This window comes from Protopterus annectens, chromosome 1.part0, assembly GCF_019279795.1.
Source record: "Protopterus annectens isolate FY-2018-M chromosome 1.part0, PAN1.0, whole genome shotgun sequence".
Lineage (NCBI taxonomy): Eukaryota > Metazoa > Chordata > Ceratodontiformes > Protopteridae > Protopterus > Protopterus annectens.
Window position 1 is genome coordinate 1632378355 of NC_056725.1, and position 24596 is coordinate 1632402950.

A 24596-nucleotide genomic window follows, 5' to 3' on the forward strand; every position below is an offset into this window, starting at 1 on the left:
TGCTTAAAATGGCAGAAGACCTTATTATGCTGATTAGGGAAAGTCAGCCTTCCCCTATTAAGAGAAAAAGAGACCTGTCCCCAGCAGCTTTAACAGACCAAAAGTCCAGTGATTCTGAGGTATCAGATTATGAAGACATGCCTTTATCTGCTTATGAGGATTCAGATGCAGAGAAATCCATTTCCCTGCTTCTCCTCCAGAGGATTTTTCTTTTGGCGAAACCCTACATACTTTGAGAGCATTTCCAATGGGAATGCCAAGACTATCCTCAGTCCAAAAAGAGACTCAGAGAATGTCTAGATTTGCCACAACATAGGTCTTTAACAATACCCCCAGTCCTGGATGTTGTGGATGATGTCTTTATGGAATCCAGTATAACTCCTGATACTTTACCCCCTGCTCCTAGGAAACCAGCAGGTACTACAGATTTCCTGACTCTCTCAATTTCCTTTTCAAAAATCCTACTGCTGACCCAGAGGTCATATCCCAGGGGCCTAAAGGTATCAAAGCAACTACAGCTATGCATCCCACCCCTTCGGACAGGGATTCAGAGCTTTAGACAGATGGGGTAAGAAAGTATACACCTCTGCAATTCTCACCATTAGGGCTTTGAATTGTCAGTTTCACATGCTGAAGTACCAACAACATATCATGGAACTTATTAAGGAAAAAATAGCTACCTTTACAGACTGTTCAGAAAATAAAGAATTACAACAGCTTATGCATTCTGCAAGTAAAGTCAGCAAGCATACTTTGCAATGTGGCTTTGATGCCCTAGAAGCATTGTGCAGGGCAGCAGTCTCTGGCTCTGTACTGAGAAAGCATGCTTGGCTTAAGGAGCAGACCTTGCCAGACCATGTCAAATCAAAATTACTACATGCTCCTTTGAACAAGGATAATCTGTTTGGCACCAAAGCAGAAGAGGTTCTTAAAAAGATGGAAGAAAAAGCTAAATCTATACAGACAGTCAAAGATTTCTTGCAAGTGCAGCCTCCTAGATTTAGTAGGCATTGCTCCCTCGAAACATTGGTCCTTTCCAGCCCCCTCAAGTCCATCTCAAACTGGACCCAGGGGAAACAGACCCCCCCCCCAGACTACAGTCTTAGGGTATGCAGAGATCTAAGCAATGGAATGCCTTCACTTCAAAAACAGGGAGTGCTAATCCACTCCCTTACGGAAAGAATTCACAATGACTTCTCAACTCTACTCCCCACCTCTGCCCAACTGGTCATGCCCCTAGGAGGAAAACTTGCCCATCCTGCAAAAAACTGGACTTCCATCACCAAAGACAGATGGGTCCTCAGCATTGTATCCCAGGGGTAGAAATTTTACTTCCACTCACTGAGAACCCCAAAAGGGTTCCCAGACATTCCTTCAAACCAGTGGGCAGAGACACAAATCCAAGTTCAATCCCTGCTCTCCATAAGGGCAATTTAACCTGTTCCTGTGGAACAGATAGGTCAAGGGTTCTATTCCAGACTTTTCGTGGTACCCAGAAAAGAGGGGACTTGGTACCCAATCCTAGATCTTTCCATTCTAAACACCTTCTTGGTGGTACCAAAATTCAAAATGTTCACCCTGCAGCAGCATCTTCCTGTGCTGGCCAAAGATGCCTGGTTAGCCACCCTAGACTTAAAAGAAGCCTATCTACACATCCCTGTCAGGGACCCATGCAGGAAATATCTACGCTTCAGGGCAGGATCTATGCATTATCACTTCTCTGCACTGTCCTTTAGCTTATCCACTGCTCACAGACTATTCACAAAATGCCTGACTCCAGCCATTGCCTACTGCAGACATAGAAAAATTCAAATTTACTCGTACTTTGACGACTGCCTGATTCAGGCAGACAGACAGGAAATGCTGTTTCAGCACCCGACATTTGTAAAAAAAAAACCTTCTAACCTCCCTGGGGTACGCCATCAATGAAAAGAAATGAAAACTAGTCCCCAGTCAAAAGATTGTATTCCTGGGAGTAAGCTTGGACACAGCATCCCAGATGGCATTCCTTACTCCAGAAAAACAAGCCTGACAGACTACTTCACTCAAATGGCCTCCAGAACCCAGCTATCCACAAGGAAAATCCTGCAGGCCCTAGGGTTCATGGCCTCATGCATCCTACTAATTCCATATGCCAGACTGCATATGAGGAAACTTCAGTGGTACTTAAAAAATCTTTGGTGCCAGCATTCTCAGGACCTGGAAACCGTCATTCCTATCATACCTTGTCTAAGGACAGAGTTTCTTTGGTGGGCAGCAGCATGCAACTGCAACAAGGGACTTCCCTTTACTCAACCCCATGCCGTCCAGACCCTAACCACAGATGCTTCAGATTATGCCTGGGGAGCACACCTGGACGACAAGTGCATTCAGGGCCACTGGAGTCCAAGTCAAATTCATCTGCGCATCAACCAAAAAGAGATGCTAGCTGTTCAGCATGCTCTAACAGCTTTCAGATCCCTACTCTCTCCAGGACCCCTGCTAATAAAAGCAGACAACAGCGCAGTTATGTGGTACATGAGCAAGCAGGGGGAACCCACTCTTACACACGCTGCAGGCTAGCCATGGCCCTGTGGAACACAACCTTGGACATGCAGGTCCATCTGCAAGCTCAATTCCTGCCAGGCAAACAAAACTCACTGGCAGATGACTTTAGCAGAAATCTCCTAGAACCACACATGTGGCAATTAGAGCCAAGCACCTTCAGACTTCTGATTCAGAAATGGGGGGACCCCAGAGGTGGATCTCTTTGCCTCCCCTTGCAATCACCAGCTCAGCAAATTCTGCACCAGGGCACCTCACAGCAGGGCCTGGAAAGTGGATGCCATATACTCCCAGTGGGTAAACCTCTCAATCTATGCATTTCCCCCTCTGCCCCTTCTCTCAATAATATTTCTCAAGATAAGACAGAACAGACCAAGGACAATCCTGATTGCCCTGGACTGGCCACACCAGCACTAGTACCCACTACTGCGCATCTGCAACTGCAAACCCTGAATCTTTCAGCCTGGCTTATGTCTTGAATTCTCCTCCAGTGACCAGCCTAAGCAAGCAGGTGCTGGACGTCATTTTTGAAGCCAGAAGACCCAGTACAAAAAGAAATCCTATGCTGATAAGTGGAAAAGGTATTGCTCCTGGATTCAATCTAAAAGAGAGGACACTACTCTGCCCTCTCTACCTCTAATCCTGGATTACTTAGCAGATCTACTCCACAGAGGCCTATCCTTCTCCTCCGTTAAGATCCAGGCCTCTGCCATCTCGGCTCATTACAACTCTGAGCCACCCCTCTTCTCTCACCCTCTCATCAAACAGTTCCTGAGAGGGGCAAATAATTTAAGGCCACCAAGGAGAGCACCCACCCCTGCTTGGGACCTTAACTTTGCACTGGAAAAGCTCACACAACCCCCTTTTGAGCTTGCAGCATCAGCAGAGTTAAAATTCCTCTCTTGGAAAACAACATTGCTTCTGGCCATCACTTCAGCTGGAAGAGTGTCTGAGCTACAAGCACTTTATGGCCGTGGAACCCTTCATTATTTTTCATGCTGACAGGGTCTCCCTCAGGACTAAACCTTCCTTCCTTTATGTCTAAAGTGGTGTCCAGTGTGGCTCTCAACCAATCAATGCATTTGCCAACCTTCTTCCCTAATCAGCAAAATAAAGGGGAAAGGATCCCACACTCCTTGGACGTGCAGAGACAGCTCATATTCTACCTGGATAGGACTAAGCCCTTCAGGAAATCTGACCAGTTATTACTTAGTTTTGTACCAGAGGCAGAGGACAAGGCCATTTCAAAACAGACAATTTCCAAATGGATAGCACTCTGTATCCATTTCTGCTACAAACACCATGGGAAACCAACCCCTCAGGGGGTCAGAACACATTGTACTAGGGCAACTTCTGCCTCTACAGCATTCCTCAGGGGGAGTCCTTACCAGGGACATTCTGGAGGCTGCTACCTGGAGTTCTGTACACACATTCACCAAGCATTACCACCTGCCTATATTTTCCAAATCCAGGGCGGGTTTTGCAACTGCAGCCCTGCAGGGCATACTAGCCAGCCCAAACTCTTCTTGACTACCTCCATCCATTCTTCAGCTTTGGGAATCAACCCAACTGTGATGACTGCAACAGTGAAACATGAAGAACTTAGTACAGTTGTGTACACTTACCTTAAATTTAGATGTTTGAGTGTATTCACTGTTGCATTCCTGGTTTCCCTCCCTCCAGCCCCCTTCTCTCTCTCTCTCGTCTATGTGTATATTACTCACCACTTGCAGGGGTATTGGTATTTACTTTTTACTGGTGGTGATTTTCCCACCACAGCTTAGCTCCCTATTGGGGGGCTCCTTACATTTGAGGCAAGAAAAACTGATGTAATGGCGTCAACTGCCTGTTTTTGTACCCCTGATGACCTGACATCAGTCCTGGAGCGACAGCAACCGATGCAGAAATACTACGTCTCTGGTATTCAGGCCGATAACCCAGCTGTGATGACTGCAACAGTGAATACACTCGAACATCTATATTTATGGTAAGTGTACACAACTGTTCTTTCCATATGTTAAAATATTGACAACACACTTTGGAAGTATTAAAGCAAAAGATTTCTACCTTTCCTATCTGTGTCAGTCTGAAAGAGTTAGCAGATTTACTGCACTCTACTTGTCAAGTTACCAAACACTCATTGCACTGTGGATATGACACCCTAGAAGCCTTAAAGCAGGGCAGCAGTGTCAGGATCTGTCATTAGGAGACATGCATGGTTGAAGGAACAACCTCTCCCTGATCATGTCAAGTCTAAATTAATTGATGCACCCTTGGATAAGGACTGCTTGTTTGGAGTAAAAGTAGAAGAGGCACTTAAAAAGATGGAAGACAAAGCAAAATCTATTGCAAACAGTAAAAGATTTCTTTCAAGTTCAACCTTCTACGTTAAACAGGAAATCTGAAGTAGGTACTTCATTTGTCAGCAACCTTTGGATCTTGGATCCAAACTCTGATCTGAGCCAGCAACTTGTTTCATAGCTTAGAGATCCGAGCTCCTAGCTCCTCCCCTTACTCATAATCCCCTGCCAACCCTGACTGACCTCAGATTTAGTTTGCCGCTCTTGCGTACGCTTCTAGATTCCTGAGCTCCTGGCGTGTGGTAGTTAAGTGACAGCTTTTTGTTAAAAAAAATACTTATTTTTCACTTTTTCTTTGCAGTTAACTGTTTGTGTGTGGTTAGGTTCCCTTTTTAGTGTAATTCCTCCCCCTCCTTCGCTGATGTGTAGTGTGTGTGTGGACTGTTGTGTGTTGGGGCCTGGTCTGTGTGAGGTAGTTTAGTTTTAAATCTTTTTTGTTGTTTAAAAAAAAAAAACTATGTCGGAGGCCCCAAAGCCTATTTTCTCAAAGTGCACCGAGTGTGGCCATCAGCTTTCACCGGCGGACGGCCACACTCTGTGTGTTCGGTGCCTTGGGGTTGAACACCTCTCCTCTGGGTGTTCTATTTGTGCAGGGTTCAACCCCAGGGCACTGAAAGACCGTAGGTCGAAGCTGATCCTGGCGGGATTTTTGCCCCCGGATCCGGCTTCGGCCTCCGGTACTCCCGTGGCACCACCCCAGTCCTCGGTGACGGCCACTCCTGCCTCCCTCCCCCTGGCCGGGACTCAAACTCCCACTAAAGCGCCGGAGGAGAGGGAGGCCAGGAGGGAGAAAAGGAGAGAGAAGCACCACAAGCGGTGGGCTGAGGCCTCCGCTTCGCCCCCCCCCCCCCAGCTAAGCGGGCTTCTCCCTTCACGGCTTCCAAGTCTCCTCCTCCTTGGCTCCGATCCCCCTGCTTTTCTTCGGGACCTGAGGAGGAGGAGACCAGATCTCCGTCGAGGTCATCGAGGCGGCACTCCCGGCCTGCCTCGGTGGCCTCGTCGAGATCTACCTACATCCTTTCGGATGCGGACTTGGACCGGATAATGCAAAGGTTCATCCAGGCCCAGCTGCAGATAGGAGTGCTCATGCCTCCCCCCCCCCTTTTGGGGGGGAGCTCAACACCTTTTTTTGCCCCGATAGCTCCTTCTCCGACCCGCTTTTCGGGTTTGGAGCGTACGGAGCTGGGCAGCGTTGGAGCCAGGGGTGGGTCGGCGCCGACAGTACTGGGTACTTCGGATCTGACTCTGCCCTCGAGTCTGGCAGATCCTTCCTTGTCGGATCCGAGCTCTCGGAGCTGTGGGCCGGGCTTCGGATCCGTGGGATTCTGTGTGCCTTCGGCTCCATCCGGGTTGGAGCACACGGGTCCTTTGGATCCGATGGTCTCGGCTCCGGTTCCGATCCCTCCATCGGATCTGAGTGGAAGTCGGCTTTCAGATCCCAGAGAGAGCGACTCCCCCTCGGCCTTCGATGCAGTGGAGAGGGCTCTGTTGAGGGCATCCGGACCCCCGGCCCTTGCTTTGGCTCCACCCCGCACTCCCTCTCGGCTGAGTCAGGCTTCCATCACCCGGCCTCAGGGGCAGCCTGCTTCGATGTCTCAGGTCGTTCCCTTGGAACAGGTCATTGCTGGTGAGACCTCCTCGGGCAGCCCCCTCGAGGATGTGCCTCATAAGCACAAGTGTAAGAGGAGACACGTGGACTCTCCCGAGTCCTTAACAGAAGACACGGACTTGGATGAAGGGGAAGGCTGCCGTAGGTCACCCCCCGAAGATGTCTCCTTTGGAGACATCATGGAAATGCTCAGGATTATGGGGGTGGTCTGTCCCCAAGGCTTCCTCCGATGAGTCTGTGTTCCTGGAGGTATTCGAAGTAGGACCGTCTACCTCTTGGGTGTCCCCTCTGCCCAACCCCCTGGTGGACCTTATTACCAGCAGGGCGTGGAAGGAGCCGGACACTGTGGAGCCAGTTCCCAAATGCCCCGATCGAATTCTGAGCCCCCCTGCAGACAGATCCCATTGGAGCAAGGGTCCCCCCGTAGATGCCATGTTGACGACGGCAGCCACCAAGAGGGAATTAGCTCAGAAGAGTCCCTCAGTCCATCCACTGAGCAAAGAGTCCCGCTTGATGGATCGCCTGGGGAAGCGGGTTTTTAGTTCAGCAACCTTCTCAGTAAGGTCTCTGAACTATATGGCACACGTTATAAGGATGCAGCGAGACCTTATCAAAGAGTACGCTGCTTCCCTCCCGGAGTCCATGTCGGTGGAGGACAAGCAATTGTACTCCACTTGCATGGCCACTCTAAGATTGATATATAATACCTCTATGTCGTTGTTGTCCCATGCTACAGAGGGAGCCGCTAGAGCCAGCGGAGCAGGCCTAGTCATGAGGCGCCAGGCCTGGCTCCGACATTGTGACTTCGCGGAACCCTTTAAGGCGTCATTTGCAGATGCCCCTTTTGATGGTTCTGCCTTATTTGGCAAGACCGTTCGCGACACTTTAGTCCAGAGCGAAAAGGATGGGAAGACGTTGTCTGCCGTTGGAGTCCGCTTCTCCGCTCCCCAGAGGTTCTTCTCCAAGAACCAAAAGGGACAGAAGAAGATGTGGTTCCAGAAATCACAACATTCCCAGCCTGCTCCGAACAACCAATCCTTCCATGGCAGAGGAGGATAGGGAGGACACAGCCCTAGAAGAAGAGGGAACCCGAAGAATTTTGGGTCCAGAGAACTTTTCTCTGACCGACCCATGCAACAACCCTGAGGGGTTGCCCGACTGCTCCACTCTGGAGGCAGTCGGGGGGCGTTTCTCGAAGCACCTGGTAGCTTGGGAGTCCATCACATCAGATCGCTGGGTGTTTCGTATCATATCCAGAGGTTACCAAATTCCCATATCTCATGTCCCCAGATCCAAAAGCCTCCCCGATGTACCACCCGATCAGAGGGAGGCAGCAGCTGCAGAGATCCAGCAGCTGCTAGAAAAAGGAGCCATCCAACCCGTCCCCCCAGACCAGCTCGGATTAGGGTTTACTCCAGGTTCTTTCTGGTGCCAAAAAAGACGGGGGACTTAAGACCAATCCTAGACCTCTCCCTTCTGAACCTGTCGGTAACCAAAGAAAAATTCCGAATGGTCACTCTTCAATCCATTCTCCCCCTACTGCGGGAGAAAGACTGGATGTGCTCTATAGACCTCAAGGATGCATACTACCACATTCTTATGGGCAGATGATCCAGGAGGTTTCACCGCTTCTGGCTAGGAGCCAGTCACTACCAGTTCAAGGTCCTTCCCTTTGGTCTCACCACAGCCCCCAGGGTGTTTACCAAAGTATTAGCAGTGATAGCGGCCTACCTGAGACTCCAGGGAATGCAGGTGTTTCCATACCTGGACGACTGGCTCCTGACCGCCCCGACAAGGCATCTACTTTGCTCAGCAAGGGACTACTTCCTCCGGCTGGCCCCCCAGCTGGGCATCACCATCAACATGAACAAATCCTCTCTTGCTCCTACCCTGGTGATAGAGTTTATAGGGGCCAAATTGGTCACAAGAAATCTCCTAGCATTTCTGACTGTGGAACGTCTTCAGAACCTGAGGCTGCATGTACAGGCCATCCTCCAATCTACAGCTCCACCGGCGGGATTGGTCCTGAGGGCTCTAGGCTCTATGGCGGCATCAATTACTCTTCTGCCATTGGCTCATCTGAACATGAGGGTACTGCAATGGACCCTTCAAGTCCAATGGTCGTTTCATCGTTACCCCCCTGCACCATCCTGTTTCCATCAGCAAGGCGTGCAGGACGGTTCTCGTATGGTGGCTCCAATCCCCGGATCTCCATACGGGATGTCCCTTCTCCACACCTCCTCCCCTCGCCACGGTGACCACGGATGCCTCTCACCTCGGGTGGGGGGGGGGCATTGCGCAGGCAAGACAGTCCAAGGCACATGGAATGACACAGAGACCTTCTTGCATATCAGTGTCCTGGAGATGAGGGCGGTGCTATTGGCGTTGCGAGCACTACAGAACCTTCTTCCGGTAGGGACTATTGCAATACAGACGGACAACATGTCAGTGGTCTGGTACATCAACAAACAGGGGGGAACCAGGTCCTATTCTCTTTGTCGAGAGGCCATGAGAGTGTGGGAATGGGCGATTTCTACCAACCGCTTTCTTGTTGCAACGCACATTCCGGAACGGTCCAACATACTGGCGGACAGACTCCGCCGCACCCTTCTTTCCCCTTATGAGTGGTCTCTCAACCCCCAGGTAGCGAAGCAAATTTTTTCCGTGTGGGGGCAACCCTGTTGCGATCTCTTTGCCTCTCCCTCAAATACGAAATGCAGCAGTTACTTTGCTCTACTTCCCCCCGTCGGGGAATCCCCGAGAGATGCTCTGGTGCATTCTTGGCCCCCCGGACTACTTTATGCCTATCCTCCTCTGCCGCTGATGCTGAAACTCTTACAGAAAGCCAGTCGGTTGGGGAGCAGGATGATCCTCATTGCCCCATTCTGGCCTCGTCAAACGTGGTTCCCCTACCTGTGGTATCACCTGGTAAATCCGCCTTGGATTCTAGCTCCCCTCCCTGATCTAATATCTCATCCCATAGACCTCCCGATCCCGAATCTGGACAACCTCAAGCTGACAGCATGGCTGCTCCAGTTCCACTCCTAGTCAGGACTCCCGGAATTTCTTCACCGGTTAAAACCATTCTTGTAGCAGCACATAAACCTTCCACTAGGAAAGTCTATCATAGTAAGTGGAAACGCTTCTCCATCTGGGCAGAGAATAATAACTTAGACCCCTTCACAGCCCCGTTACTGTCTGTCTTGGAGTTCCTTACAGGTCTCTTCCATCAGGGGGCTAGCTGCTCTACGGTCAAGGTTCAACTAGCAGCTATTTCTTATTGCCATGTGGGGCATGAATCAGGCCCCTTGATTACAGCGAAATTGTGTAAGTTCTTTCTCAAGGGTACTTTCTTGCTCAGACCTCCTATCAGGGAAATTCTACCCCCTTGGGATTTAGCTCTAGTTTTACAGGCTTTGACAGCTCCCCCTTTTGAACCAGCTGCCTCGGTCGATCTTAAGTACCTTTCTTGGAAAACGGCGTTCCTAGTCACTATTACTTCGGCGAAAAGAGTTTCCGAGCTTCAGGCCCTTTGTGTGAAACCCCCATACTTGGCTTTTCATCAGGATAGAGTGGTACCCCAGGATCAATCCTTCTTTTCTTCCCAAGGTGGCTTCAGAGGCAAATATCAATCAGTCCATTAACCTACCAGTTTTCTTCCCTAAGTATCAGAACAAGGGAGAATACAAACTTCACTCCTTAGATGTGCACAGACAACTGCACTTCTACATTCACAGGACTGCTGGTCATAGGCAATCCGACCAGTTGTTCATTTCCTTTTCCAAATTTAACCTAGGTAAATCTGTCTCTAAGATCACTTTGTCACGATGGATCTCACAGTGTATTCTCTTGGCCTATGACACTTCTGGGAGGCCTGCACCTCAGGGAATTCATGCGCACTCTACTCGTTCTGTATCTACCTCTGCAGCCTTTAGATCTAGAGTTCCACTGGATGATATTTGTTCCGCGGCCACTTGGGTCTCATCTCATACATTTATCAACCATTATAAGCTGAACATTATCTCCAGAGGGAGAGCGTCCTTTGGCTCTCCAGTGCTTCGGAACATCCTTCCATGATGGCCACCCAAGATTCAGGTAGCTGGGGACTCTGTCCCAAAGGTTGCTGACAAATGAAGTACCTACTTCAGATTAAGAAGTTATGTACTCACCATAACGTTCCATCTGAGTAGGTGACTTCATTTGTCTGCAACCATCCCCCCCGGCCCTCAGAAATTTTCTTGTTCCTGTATGTCCTTGTCTTATATCCTTCGGGATTTTTTGTATATGGGCAAACTTGATCTGAGGTCAGTCAGGGTTGGCAGGGGATTATGGGTAAGGGGAGGAGCTAGGAGCTCGGATCTCTAAGCTATGAAATAAGTTGCTGGCTCAGATCCGAGTTCGGATCCAAGACCCAAAGGTTGCAGACAAATGAAGTCACCTACTCAGATGGAACGTTATGGTGAGTACATAACTTCTTATTTTCCCTCTAAACACTGGTCCTTTCCTGCACCTAGCAGACAGGGACAAGGTAAGCCCTGCAGGGACAGAACACCCAGGCCCCTATCCCCGGGACAGCAGAAAAGCAAACATTGAACCACTTCTGCCCCAAAGGCAGGGAGTTCTAAGACATCCTTCTATGGCAAAAACTCTCAATGACTCCCTCTCTCCCCTCTGCCCTCTTGTCACTCACCAAAAGCTAGGAGGAAGGCTTTCCCTGTACAAAGAAAATTGTCTTTCTTTAACAAAGGACCAATGGGTCATAAAGATCATTTTTCAGGGATACAAATTCTTTTTCAGTGATCTCCCAATTCTAGGAGGGTACCCACACTTACCTCCAAATCAGTGGGCAGAGGCAGTGAAACAGGTCCAAACTCTCAGATCTCAGGGGCAGTAGAACCTGTTCCCGCAGATCAAAAAGGCAAAGGCTTTTATTCCATTCTATTCCTTGTTCCCAGAAAAGAGGGCACTTGGCGCCCCATCCTGGATCTATCCATTCTGAACACCTCTCTGGTGGTCACCAAATTCAAAATGCTAACTTTGCAGCAGCTGCTGCCTTCTTCTTTCAGCTTTTCCCAGTTAGGCGTCGCCACAGCAGATCACCTGTCTGCTCATGATTGGCAGTGGAATTTTACAGTGTCCAGTTATCAGCCCAGTGCCCAACCTTCCACGAAAGGCACACATACACACACACACACCTAGGACCAGTTTAGATTGTCCAATCCACCTACAGCATGTCTTTGGGATATGGGAGGAAACCGGAACATCCGGAGGAAACCCACGCGTCCACAGGGAGGACATGCAGACTCCGCACAGAAGGCACCCCAGCCAAGGATTGAGCCGATGAACCTCTTGCTGTGAGGCGACAATGCTAACCGCTGCACCACCATTGTATGCTGACAAAAAATGCCTGGTTAGTGACCCTAGACCTAAAAGATGCTCACCTCCACATCCCCATAAGGGAATCCTGCATGAAATTCCTGTGCTTCAGAGCAGGCTCACAACACTTTCAGTTCTATGCGCTACCCTTTGGCTTATCTACTGCTCCCAGGGTATTCACCAAATGCTTAGCCCTGGCCATAGCATTTTGCAGACAGAGAAATATACAGATTTACCCTTATCTGGACGACTGCCTCATTCAGCCAGAGTGCAAAGAAGAGCTGATTCAGGACCTCCTCTTTGTCAAAACCCTCCTAACTTCCTTAGGGTTCACCATTAATGAGAAAAAATCTAACCGAACACCCTCCAGGAGGATCATTTTCTTGGGAGTACTACTGGACACAGCATCCCAAATGGCCTTTATATCTCCAGAAAAGCAGAGTTTCCTGCCTCTCTGCTTTACCCAACTGGCTTCCAGAAGTCACCTCGTGGTGAAGAAGGTCCTGCAAGCCTTGGGGTACATGGCATCTTGCATCCTTCTAATTCCTTTGGCCAGGCTTCACATGAGAAAACTTCAGTGGTATCTAAAGAATCTTTGGTGTCAGCACTCTCAGCCTCTAGAGACCTCTCTCCCTCTGATCCCCTGTATAAGGGCTGAGTTTCTCTGGTGGGCAGGGGCCTTTGCCAAGAACAAGGGTCTTTCTTTCATCCTCCGCCCTACTGGGTAGAACATCACCACCGATGCCTCTGACATTGCTTTGGGTGCTCACTTAGCTGGCAGGTGCACCCAAGGTCCTTGGGATGCCCAGCACCTTCCCTTACACATCAATCAGAAGGAAATTATGGCAATACAAAAGGCTCTGACATCCTTCAAACCTCATCTCAGGCCAGGGGTTCTGCTTATCAAAACAGACAACACCACAGTAATGTGATACATCAACATATAGGGAGGGACACAATCTTACCCTCTGTACAGGCTAGCCATGAACTTGTGGCTGACAGCCTCCTCCATGGGATTACACCTAATAGCCTAATACCTACCAGGGATCAACAACACCCTGGCAGACCACTTAAGCAGAAACTTACTGGACCCCCACGAATGGCAGCTCCACAGAAAAATCTTTTTGCAAGTCACTCAGGAGTGGGGAACTTTAGAGGTGGATCTCTTTGCTTCACACCTCAACCACCAACTAAAAAAATTCTATACCAGGGAGTATCACCGCCTAGTGTGAAAGGTGAATGCCTTGACCATCCCCTGGAATTCCCTGTTTGTGTATGCATTCCCTCCTCTGTGTCTTATTCCCAAGGTACTGATCAAGATAAGGGAGGAGAGACCAAAGGCAATCCTCATTGCTCCAGATTGGCCCAGACAGCATTGGTACCCCTTACTGCGTAGCCTGACATCACAGCCTCCCAAGGCAGCTCTCCCTGATCTCAGATCTCTTGACTCAGGTGGGGGGGGGGGATGCTGCACCCAGACTTGCAGACTCTCAAACTGTCAGCATTGCTAATACTCTAAAAGCAAACAAGGGGCCCCTGTTAAGCAAACAGGTCCTAGACATTATCACAGAGGCCAGAAGGCCCAGCACCAGAAAACCTTACGCAGGGAAATGGAAAAGATTCTGCTCATGGAGCCAGACCACAGGGGGGAGTTCCTCGCAACCTTCTATCCCTCTTATCCTGGACTATCTAGCAGAGATATTCAATACTGGCCTCTCCTTCTCTTCTATTAAAATCCACGCCTCAGCCATTTCAGCTCATTTCGATACAGACCAGCCCCTGTTCTCACATCCTTTGATTAAACAATTCCTCAGAGGGGCTTCTTATATCAGACCTCCCAGAAGGCCACCTAGGCAAGCTTGGGACCTGAATTATGTTTTGGAAAAACTAACCTTATCACTCTTCGAACCTGCTGCTTCAGCAGAACTGAAATACATCTCCTGGAAGACTGCTTTCCTATTAGCCATCACCTCAGCCAGAAGGGTTTCAGAACTTCAGGCACTTATGGCCATTGACCCCTTCATCATTTTCCATGCAGACAAGGTCTTCCTGAGGACTAACCCCTTCATCATGCCCAAGGTGGTATCTGTTGTGACTCTTAATCAGGCCATACATTTACCCACCTTCTTCCCTAACCCTCAGAAACAAGGGGGAAAGAATACTGCACTTGCTAGATGTGCACAGACAGCTCAGGTACTACCTGGATCATACTAAACCCTTCAAGAAAATAGACCAACTTCTTGTCAGCTTTGCCCTAGGGACAGAGGGGAAGCCTATTTCCAAGCAAATCATTTCAAAATGGATGTCACACTGAGTCCATTTCTGCTACAGATTACATGGGAAACCACCCCCTAAGTCGATTTGTCCCCATTCCACTAGGGCAGCCTCCACTTCCACAGCATTCCTCAGAGAGTTCCCACCAGGGACATCTTGGAAGCTGCCACCTGGACATCTGTCCATACCTTTACAAAGCATTACCACCCATCTCTTTTCTCTAAGGCTAGGGCAGGGTTTGCCTCTGCAGTTCTGCAGGCATGCTTACCCATGCCTAGGTCTCTTAACTAATCCTTCCACCCCTCTCCTTAGCTTTGGGAATCCTCCCACAGGTGATGACTGCAATAGTGAAACACGAAGAACATAATACAGTTGTGTACACTTACCATTAATGTAGATGTTCTAGTGTATTCACTGTTGCAGTCCTAGTTTCCCTCCTTCCTTCCCCCTTATATCCTCTTTCCTTAGGGAGACATAAGCTTCTTATGGTGGCTTTTAACCACCAGGACCACTTTACCATATTTCCTTGGGCTTCTGACTGGTTAGGGCAAGAAAAACTGATGTAATGTCATCGGCTGCCTTGCTTTATAGCACTGATGACCTGATGTCAGTCAACAAGCGACAGCAGCCGACGCAGAAAAACATAAACTCTCGTATTTGGGTTGGCCGTGGGCTACCACAGGTGATGATTGCAAAAGTGAATACATTCGAATAGCTACATTTATGGTAAGTGTACACAGCTGTACTTTTTCACTCCTGTCAGATACAACAAACTGCAAGCAGCTTAGGAGGGACTCTTCAAAGTGGTAAGGAAGGTCAGCGCAGCTAACTACATGGTGGAACTGCTAGGCAGGGGCACAAGCTGTACCATGTTAACATGATGAAACCTTACCATGATAGGGAGGCCCTGGGGCTAAGTATTTGCAGTAAGAGGCAGGAGGAGTCTGATGGGGATCTATGGCTAGAGGGAGCCAGCCAGCAAAATCCCAAATTACTATGGTGGAGCCTACAGTTGTAGGCATATGATAGGACAGTGCAGCACTGTAATAGGGTCAGCAATGCCAAGGCACCTGAAATCTCGAGACAAGGAATTAGGTAAGGTATTCCCAGATAGGCTCAACCCTCTCAAGCAACGTTTCTCAAGGGTCACTTGAAAAACTAGTTTGAGTCTTGGGGGGGGGGGGGTTGTCACGAAAGGAGATACTGCAGCTCAGCTATCAGGAATTTTGTAAGTAATTATGTGTCATTTGTGAATATCAACATGATTCATATACTTGTGCTACAAATGTATTAGAACTATATGTCATATAAGATAGTTTTTATAGACATGTGTGCTGAAGAGAGATTTTGTACAGTACTGAGCTTAAAAATGTAACCACAGTACACCCTACTGGATTATAATAGAAATGTACTTACACTATTGTAACTGCTTAGATGCATGTATTTTAACAATGGAAACTGGAACACAAGAGGTTCATTTCAGAAAAGTAGCTGAAATAAAATTACTTTATGATAGCAAGAGACAGGATGTCTATACTGGAGAGCTCTCTGTGTTGTCTTGAAAGAGAAATAATTACTAGGTATGAGATGTAAAAGTATTTTATTGTTTTATGGCTTCCAGGATCTGCCTCAGATCTAACAAAAGGCCTGCCTATGTATTTTCACAGGTAGATGCTAAATGCTACCAGTTGCACCACTGGTTGTTTTTCACCTGGGATAGAGTCAGATGACAAGAAATTATGTCATTCTGCAAAGCTTTCCCAGCAAAAAATATTTGAGAGAGTAATTGAAGAACTCCCTCAGAGAGACTGTGTATTCTGTATTTTTCTTTGACCTGACAACATCAGCTTGAAGAACCACTCACCACATCTGTCTTGCTTGCTCTGTAAGTAAGTTAACTAGGATGTAGTAATTCTCTAGATATAGTCAGGAATATAGCAAAGCTTAATTTATATGTTTTTATTTATTTATTTGAGGCTGTTCTGCAACATTGTTTTAAATATTTTGTGTGATTTTGAACTCTGATGTTACTGTGATTATGTACCGAGTATTTTCTTGTTCTTTTGTTTTTCATTATTAAATATATGTAAACCTTTCATTGTGTCTAATATTTGTGAGACATTTAAGTTCTGAGAGTATTTGCATATTTATTGGGTGACACTGTGGGACACTCCTAGTAGCCTAGCTCTTGATCAAACTACCATTTGTATTTATAGTAACATTACACAGTAAGATTGGACACCCTTTGTTAAGGGCCTTAAAATAGCTGATAAATGGCAGCTGGTGGCAGTAATAACTACCTTATAGTCTGGGCAAAAGAGAACATAGATAGTAAACCTGAGCCAGCCTTTCCCAGGTGTTTGTGTGCATATGTGTGTGTGTGTGTGTGTGATCTACTTGGGCAGGGATACGAAGCACTGGTTGGACAGAGAGAGTGGTATAGGTCTTGGCTTGGCCACTCAGCTGAGATCTCAACTCTATAGCTGTGCCAGTGGGGAGTCTTTTAAGGGATCTGGAGAAAGAAGAAGAAACCAACCCTGGATTGACTATGGTGTCTGTGTGCTCTTAAGGGAAATTGCACTAGATGCAGGGAGCTGCATCTGGAAATACTGTGTATGTAAGTTGTCATCCTCCCCATGTACATCCCCAACTGGTGCTAGTGGTGAGGATTGAGGCTCCTTGATTACTGGTCCAGTGGTGGGGCATCACAGTCTGTATAAAGCTGAGACTTATGGAAATCAAGAAAAGATCCAAATGGAAGTGTTTATGGAAAAGCTAAATATGCCAAAGTTAGAGGTAGATGAGCCTCAATCAATTACTAACGGTTAGGATAGGAGGAGGTGAAATTAAAATTGTGATATTTAACCAATCTATAGGAAAGTCCCCAGGAATGGATGGTATTCCAGTGGAAGTTTGGAAGCTAGGAGGGAAAAAAAACGGATAAAGATCTGGAAGGTTTTGTTTAACAGTATTTTAAGCAGAGAAGTATCAACATTCTGTAAGAAAGCAGTTGCAGCTGTAATACCTAAAGTGGGTAAAGATCCTTCACATCCAGCTTCAAACAGGCACATTTCAATACTAAACCATGATTATAAAGTGTTTATATCTATAACGGGAAGAAGAATGGTAAACCTAATGCCAGTATGGTTTTATAGAGGGGTGGCAAGCTTGACAACATTAACAGAACATTGATGATCCAGAGGGAAGCAGAATGTTAAGAAAATAGTGTTGTTGTTGGTGGGTCTTGATGCAGAGAAAGCATTTGACAGAGTAAGCTGTAATTTTATGAGCAGGTCAATGGAAGCATTTGCATTTCCTGAAAAAATTATAAAGTTAATTAGGATGCTGTATGAGGGATTGGAGGCAAAAATTAAAGTGGGTGGGGTCCTCTCTGATAAAGTCTACTTGAGCAGAGGAATCAGGCAGGGGTGTTTTCTTTCCCCTTTATTTGCATTATATTTAGAGCCATTGGCAAAGAAAATAAGGGACTCAGAAATTCAAGACTATAATTGATATAGTAGTGAAAAAAGCTGGCTGTATTTGCAGATATTATTTTATACCTGACAAAATCAGAAAGAGACATTACAGTGTTGTGGAACATTTTGAGACAGTTTCAAATCTTTTTCAGGATACAAAATTAATGAAGCTAAAAGAAAGGCAGTATTGGTAAATTAAGTACCCACATATGAATTGGTCAAGGAATATCCATATTTATGAGGACAAAATAAAATGAAGTATTTAGGACTATGGATAAAAATTATTCTGGTGTGGCAGCTAATGATATGTGGGAAGAGACCAAACAAAAGGTAATACAAAACCTGAGAAAATGGAAGCTTTGTTACATGGATATGGATAGAAAGATACAAGCAGTTAAAATGTTTTTAGTCCCATTTGTCTTATATGCAAGTCAGGCATATTTTTCAACCAGAGGAGAAGTTGTGGATGGCAATTAATAAAGAGCTGAGGGACTTTATCTGGGAGGGGAAGACAGCAAGATTCAAATCGGATAAGCTCATTTTTCCAGTAGAACAGAGCGGATTGGGATTAACCGATTTAAAGGAGTATTTCAGAGCTACACAGTTCACACAAGCAGAAAAGTATAATTCAAAGTGGAAAGGGATGGTGATAAAACGTGGGAAGCTCAAGGAACAAGGAGCGACTAGGATTTTGGATTAAGGCCTTTAAGGAGAAAGTAATAATCATACAGAATATTACATCTATAAAGTAGCAGAAAGTATCCTAAGAACTAAGCCAACATGGGATTGGAGAAAGGAAATTCTGCCAATAGGGATGATTGGAATTAGGGATATAGACAGTAGGAACCAAGTAAATGATGATATCACCGTTTTCCAAAGTGTCCTCAGGCAAAGCAAAATAGCATAATATATCCAAGTAAGATACCATAGGACACACCACGAGAAGTGAGAAAAACAATCTTCTTTTATTCAGAAAACAGCATAAAAACAGGAAGGATAAGCGCTTTCGCGTGCTGAATGCACGCTTCTTCAGATCACATTTAAACAACAAATACATTTGGATTCAAATAGTAAGCAACAACCAATGACAACACACTTCAAATTAGAAACTTAATACTATTAACTCATAAGTAATCCATCAATTAGGAAAAGGTGTGGTCTCAGTACCTTATACTAAAAGTCTATAGTAATACAGGTTACAAAAATCTAGTGTGTAAATACTGAAAAATAAAAACCTAAATAAAAAACTAAATTGGAATGAACATTCTTATTTCATAACCCTTACTTAAGTGTGCCATACTAGTTCGTACATAAAATACTCATACTGATAAATCAATGATAGTATACTGTTGAAAGTACCGGATGTTGACCAGAAATGGAAGTAGTGTCAACAGAACTTCTCGTTTTCATCGTTTCAACTGTATTTACACTGTAACTTATCTAAGTAGGTGCTTAATATAACATTCAACTGTTTTCCCTGGACAGAAGCATCTCTAATGACTCTCAATAGATGTCTGGCTTTAAGTTATTTTAATTATCATCCTTTGTATTTGTATGTTCAAGTTATACGGGCACTCTAAAATATTATTCATTCTAAAGGACGTCTTTATTAAATAACATATGTGTGGTACTAAAATGACTCACATATGTACAAATGCATCTGTGCGCTTAAAAACTAAAATACTTGTATGTCGTAAAATTACATTACCTATAATGAACAACCAAATAAGTGCTCATTGCTCACATCTTAAACCATCTCTGCCAATAATTAAACAACAATATAGAACTGGGTTTAAATTCAAATATAGGTCCAAACCCTATAATACATATTGGTATAAAAAATGTATAGGGCTCTAGATTAATTATGGAACATACTCTATTTTGTTCATTAAAAAAATAAAAAGTAAAATTGCGCAATGTATTGGCGTTTTAAAAACCACAAATACAGAAAATCATCTGTTAAAAAATTTATTACACAATATAGGAAACTGTTTTGACTGTGGGTCACTAATAACACCTGTTTTATTAATAGACAACCTAAAGTAAAACCGTGAAAAGAAAAAATTAAATAATATTCGTAGACAAAAGTCACGAATAAACTATTTAAAGAGACCTTTCTCTATAATGATAAAATCGTGTAAGTAGTCACAGATGCTAGGCAACTATCCCGAATTTAGGAAGTGCATTCTAATATCTAGTATTGACTTGTAACCATACATATAGCTGGAATCGATTCAAATAAATAGAGTGTCAAGGTTCATTGTATAACAAAAGATGCATGTAAATTAAGATGTAATAAGTAATTTAATAATTTAACAACCAACTATGAACATTTCAAAATTTCTACGCTTAATATTATTGAAACTGTGAACAAATAATTAATGTTTCATATTAATTTGAAAATTATTAACATTCAGCCCTACTTGCCTAATACAAGAATCCACTCAGTTAACCTGTGTATTATCCCTTTCACAGTTAAACACTTGGTCTTGTATATGCCAGAATATGGCTTGTATTCTGTACTCAACTAAAAGTACACTTACTGCCATGTCCATGTTGAAAAATATAATGCCATAAATACCTATGTATATGGAATTACTATGGCTACTGACCGAACCAAAATCCGTGCATTTATAAGTGAGACTACAGGACCTATGTAGGAGTAAAGGCAAAGAGACCATTCTTTCATCTCTGTGGATTCTTTCTATGATTGGCTCTCGCAATATGGATAAGCAAAATATTGTTTCCAGCAATTCCAGTTGCATTCTTTCCAATTCTGTATCCAGTGCATGCTCTGACATTCCTAATATCCATATGTTGTTTTTTCTGGATCTGTTCTCAGTTTTCCTGTTTGCCACTGTAGCTTTTTTTCTAGTTCTGTCAGTGTTCTACTGGATTCTTGCAACTCTAATCTCAGAGCCTTTCTGTTCTCTTCCAAGTTCTAGGTTGTTTATTTCTGATTATTTACTTGTCTTTGTTGATTACCTACCGTTTATGGTTTCTGTATTTTTATGCCCAGTTGCTGGAATGCTAGCTTGGAAATATGTCTTGCAAATTAGTAATCGTGTAATGCATATTAAGTGTAATGTAAGGGTGTGGGCTCTCTGAGATTTAAGTAAGCTGAAATTGCTTGACATACATTTCAAACAAAGATGGCCACATTGTTTACAGCATTTATTTTCTTCTTCAAATTCAGCCTTATTGTACCCCACTGCTGTGTTTTTGTTGCACTGCTGTCAAAAAGAATACCTGAAATTTATTTTCCTTTTCCTACATTCTTCATGATCCTTTCCTTTGGATTGAACAGGGTTTGATGAAGAGGGTCATCAAGTCAGTGTGTGTTGCATACGAGATGTGTCATGTTCATCAGTGTTTGTTGCATATGAGATGTGAGTTTCAGACTTGTGTTGCATCTATTTTCACACATCAGTAGTCTCAGAAAAGGCAGAAATGTTTTCACAGGCTTTTTCTAAGGTGATGATTTGACACATTTTCCCTAATATGTGACGTTTGAAGATGCCTCCTTTAGTTTTGCGTTGTTGTTGAATACACATCTGAGTGAAATTATTTATCTGATGGCACTTTATTGCATACTGTGCCTTATACATTTTTTCCAGTCTTTTCTTAAAGATTATTGTGTATTTTTGTCACTTGCTTTCCTATTGGAAAAAAAGAAAAACAAAAGTAATATAAAACATTTAAGTGTCATTTTGTATTTTGGTCTGTAGATGGCACAGGAACTGGGCATCAGTGAGAAGTCTCCAGACTACCGGAATCCATTTAAGACTGATCGTCATGAGGTAACAAAACCATTGCTAGTAATTTAGATGTCAGAATTAATTTGTAAGGCAGACAACTCACAATGCAGGTAAAATGTTTTGATTGGGAGGGGCACTAGTTAACCATTTAGGTAATACTACCAGTGAAAATGCATGCCAGCTTAGGTGGTTTGTAGTATCATACACAATTCATCAGAGACCTGTATGATTGGCAGAAAGTGTACTGCTGTTTAGTTTCTGTTGTAGCATTGTAGTCATGACTGAAAAGGGGTGTGTATGCTGCTTTACCAATCAAATCCAGCTGCAGTACCAGCAGTCTTTTGGAAGGAAACTGAAGAATGGTCAGAGTAAATATGGAAAAATCATCTTTCTTGATATGAGAATTAAAATATGAAGATTGCTCAGCTTTTATTCCCATGCACCAACTTTACAATTAGGGCAGTGGAACTATGTGTTAGTCCTCTCATAGTGAAGAGCAATCTTTCTCCAGAGGAAGGTGAGTGTGGTTGGGCAGCCATGATAAACCAAGTTATCCTTATGTAGAGCAGTTAAACTTCATGCCGACTTTTAAAGCAAAGCTTAGTTAGGCACTGCTAATTGGAATCCCAAGACAGGAGAATAGCTAGGTTTGTCTTATTTGCTCCCAACACTCTTGTTTTTAGTTACGATATTGTGTACTTTTAGTAAAACTCTTTAAAAACAGTATGTTGTAAACTTAAGCTTTTAAAAAATAGAAAGCAGTTCATGCTTTTTTTTCTCTTCATTAGAAAGTGGCCCATCATGACCTTAGTGAATAATATTTCTTAGAATGTACCAACAAGAAAATTATTAACAGGACCACCATACGTGAGTTGTTTTACCAAGTTCTGTATAGAAGATACTTGATGAGCAGCCAGGCTGCATTAATGCATATGTTCTGCCCATATTCTTTGTGATCTTGAGAGTGAAGCTTGCAGCATTAACTGTATCATTTCTCTTTTGTGGGACACAGGACATATTTTTAATGACCAAATGAAACATTGATGCAGCTCATGGCTTGTAGGATGTCTTATCATAATCTGCCCATTAGCACCACAACACTGCTATTGTTTAGAAAATGAGTTCAAAACATCAGGGTGTGCTGTAAGGGGGATCAGTTCATGTCAGGGATAAGCTGCTGCTTGGAGAGGAATGGCTGGTTATCATTGCTTTACTTCTGCAGAATTATTTTTATGTACCAGTTCTTCTAGCACATAATGTGAGAGCACACACATGCTGAAATCATAGAAGACCAACTTCAGAGTCCTAAGTAGCTAGTTTGATGAAAAAGTATAAAGATTAGAGTTGATGAGTGTCCATCCTCCTGTGTTGCAAAGGTCTGTACAAGCATAGTAGGCTATGTATTGTCTTCAGTCCAATGTCAAGGAATCTTCTTGATGGATGCTTGGTTAGTTTCCTCGTTTTAACCAGTCAGAAGTTGGCAAAAATCTTGGCAGACCTTGGGATGGCTGCCTTCCAGATCCATTGGTGGGTTGATGTGTTACACTGCATGCATAAGTATACTTATGCCCCTTACCCACCATGTATTTTTTTGTAGCTTGCACTGTTCAGGTTGTGATGTGTACAATTAAGGAAGCTCCTATGGTCATACTTATAGTCTTCATTGTAACTGTCCATGTGACCATCAAATTGCAAACTGAGACGTACATTGGCGCTGTTTTTATAATCTGAGGTATAGCCACGGTATTGATAACCATGGCAAGTGTCAGCATTTCAACCCCAACACTTAAAAGATACAGTGGCCATGCTTCAGCCATATGCTTGCCTTCTGAAGATACTGTTTGGAAGTTGTGATCAATAGGGTGCAGTTTTGTGAAAAGTTGGAGGACATTGTCCCTAATCCCTCCATTACTATCAACCTATTCAACTTCACTCAACTTACAAACTCCATTACCAGACCTAACAAAACTAACCCCCCTGGCTCCATACATGACTGGATACTAGTATCACATCCTAACAAAGTTATAAAATCTGGTGTCAATCCTGACCCATTAGGAGACCACCTCCCTGCCTTCTCCATTGGAGCCACCCCCTGCTCCCCTCTCTCTCACCACTTTATTCAAACTCGTAACCTAACTAACTTTAATCAAACCTCTTTCTCAGACTCTCTGAAGCTGACTAACTGGAACCCCCTAAAAACTTTGCTTCTGGACAAAGCTGTTGAGTATTTCAACTCCACATTCTTAACTATCCTTAACTCCCAAGCCCCAATAAGAAGAAAAAGAATTAAAACTAAAACCACCCCTTGGCTCACCAATGACACTAAAAAGATTATTCTTCAAAGGGATAAAACCTGGAAAGCCTACCTTAAACACAAACAACCTGAAATGTTCCTTAAGTTTAAACAACTAAGAAATCTTGCCAAAAAATAGTCATTACAGATAAAAAATCTTACTACATCAAACTACAAGAAAACCACACAAGAAATCCCAAAGAGTTCTGGAACGCCATTAGCTCCCTCCTTAGACCAGGTACAAAAAACAATCCCTGTCCTGACACCAGCAAATCTGACACAGAAATTGCCTCACTATTCAATTCCTTCTTTACCTCCTCTATCGCCAATAACATCCCATCCTCCTTCCTAAAGATAGCTTCTGACTCCATAGCATTTCCCATCAGCATCCTAATAAATAGGTCTTTACTCGAATCCTATGTACCCAAACTCTGGCGTTCTGCTTTCATTCTTCCACTTCACAAAGGAGGCAAAAATTGTAACATCTCCAATTTCCGTCCCATTGCCATCCTCTCCCCTATATCCAAAATCCTAGAAAAATGTATCCACCTTCAGCTCATGCATTTCCTTACTGAACACCAACTACTCTCTCCCACCCAGCACGGCTTCCGCCCTGGACACAGCACTAACACTGCCCTTCTCTCTTTCCTTCATTCTGTGAACTCTGCACATGACTCCGGTAACTTAGTGTCATCTGTTCTACTAGGCCTATCCAAAGCCTTTGACACCATCTCCCACTCCTTCCTTCTAAACCACCTCTCTGACCTCATCCTGAGCCAAAAAGCTCTTTGCTGGTTCTCTAGCTACCTTTCAAACAGGTCCCAAGCTGTGAAATGGGGCCAAGCAAAGTCTACCTTCCTTCCTTCCTACCCCTACCGGAGTACCTCAAAGTTCCATTCTTGGCCC

General features: G+C 44.6%; 1 protein-coding gene across 3 annotated transcripts in view; it reads left to right on the top strand.

Moving 5' to 3' along the window:
- CCDC134 (coiled-coil domain containing 134) overlaps positions 1 to 24596 on the top strand; it is a 1075626-nt gene that overhangs the window by 956097 nt on the left and 94933 nt on the right. For all 3 annotated transcript variants that reach the window (XM_044068206.1, XM_044068214.1, XM_044068222.1), the window contains one exon: positions 21368 to 21439. In XM_044068206.1, the coding sequence (XP_043924141.1) occupies positions 21368 to 21439 (72 nt within the window). The remainder of the gene's footprint in view (positions 1 to 21367; positions 21440 to 24596) is intronic.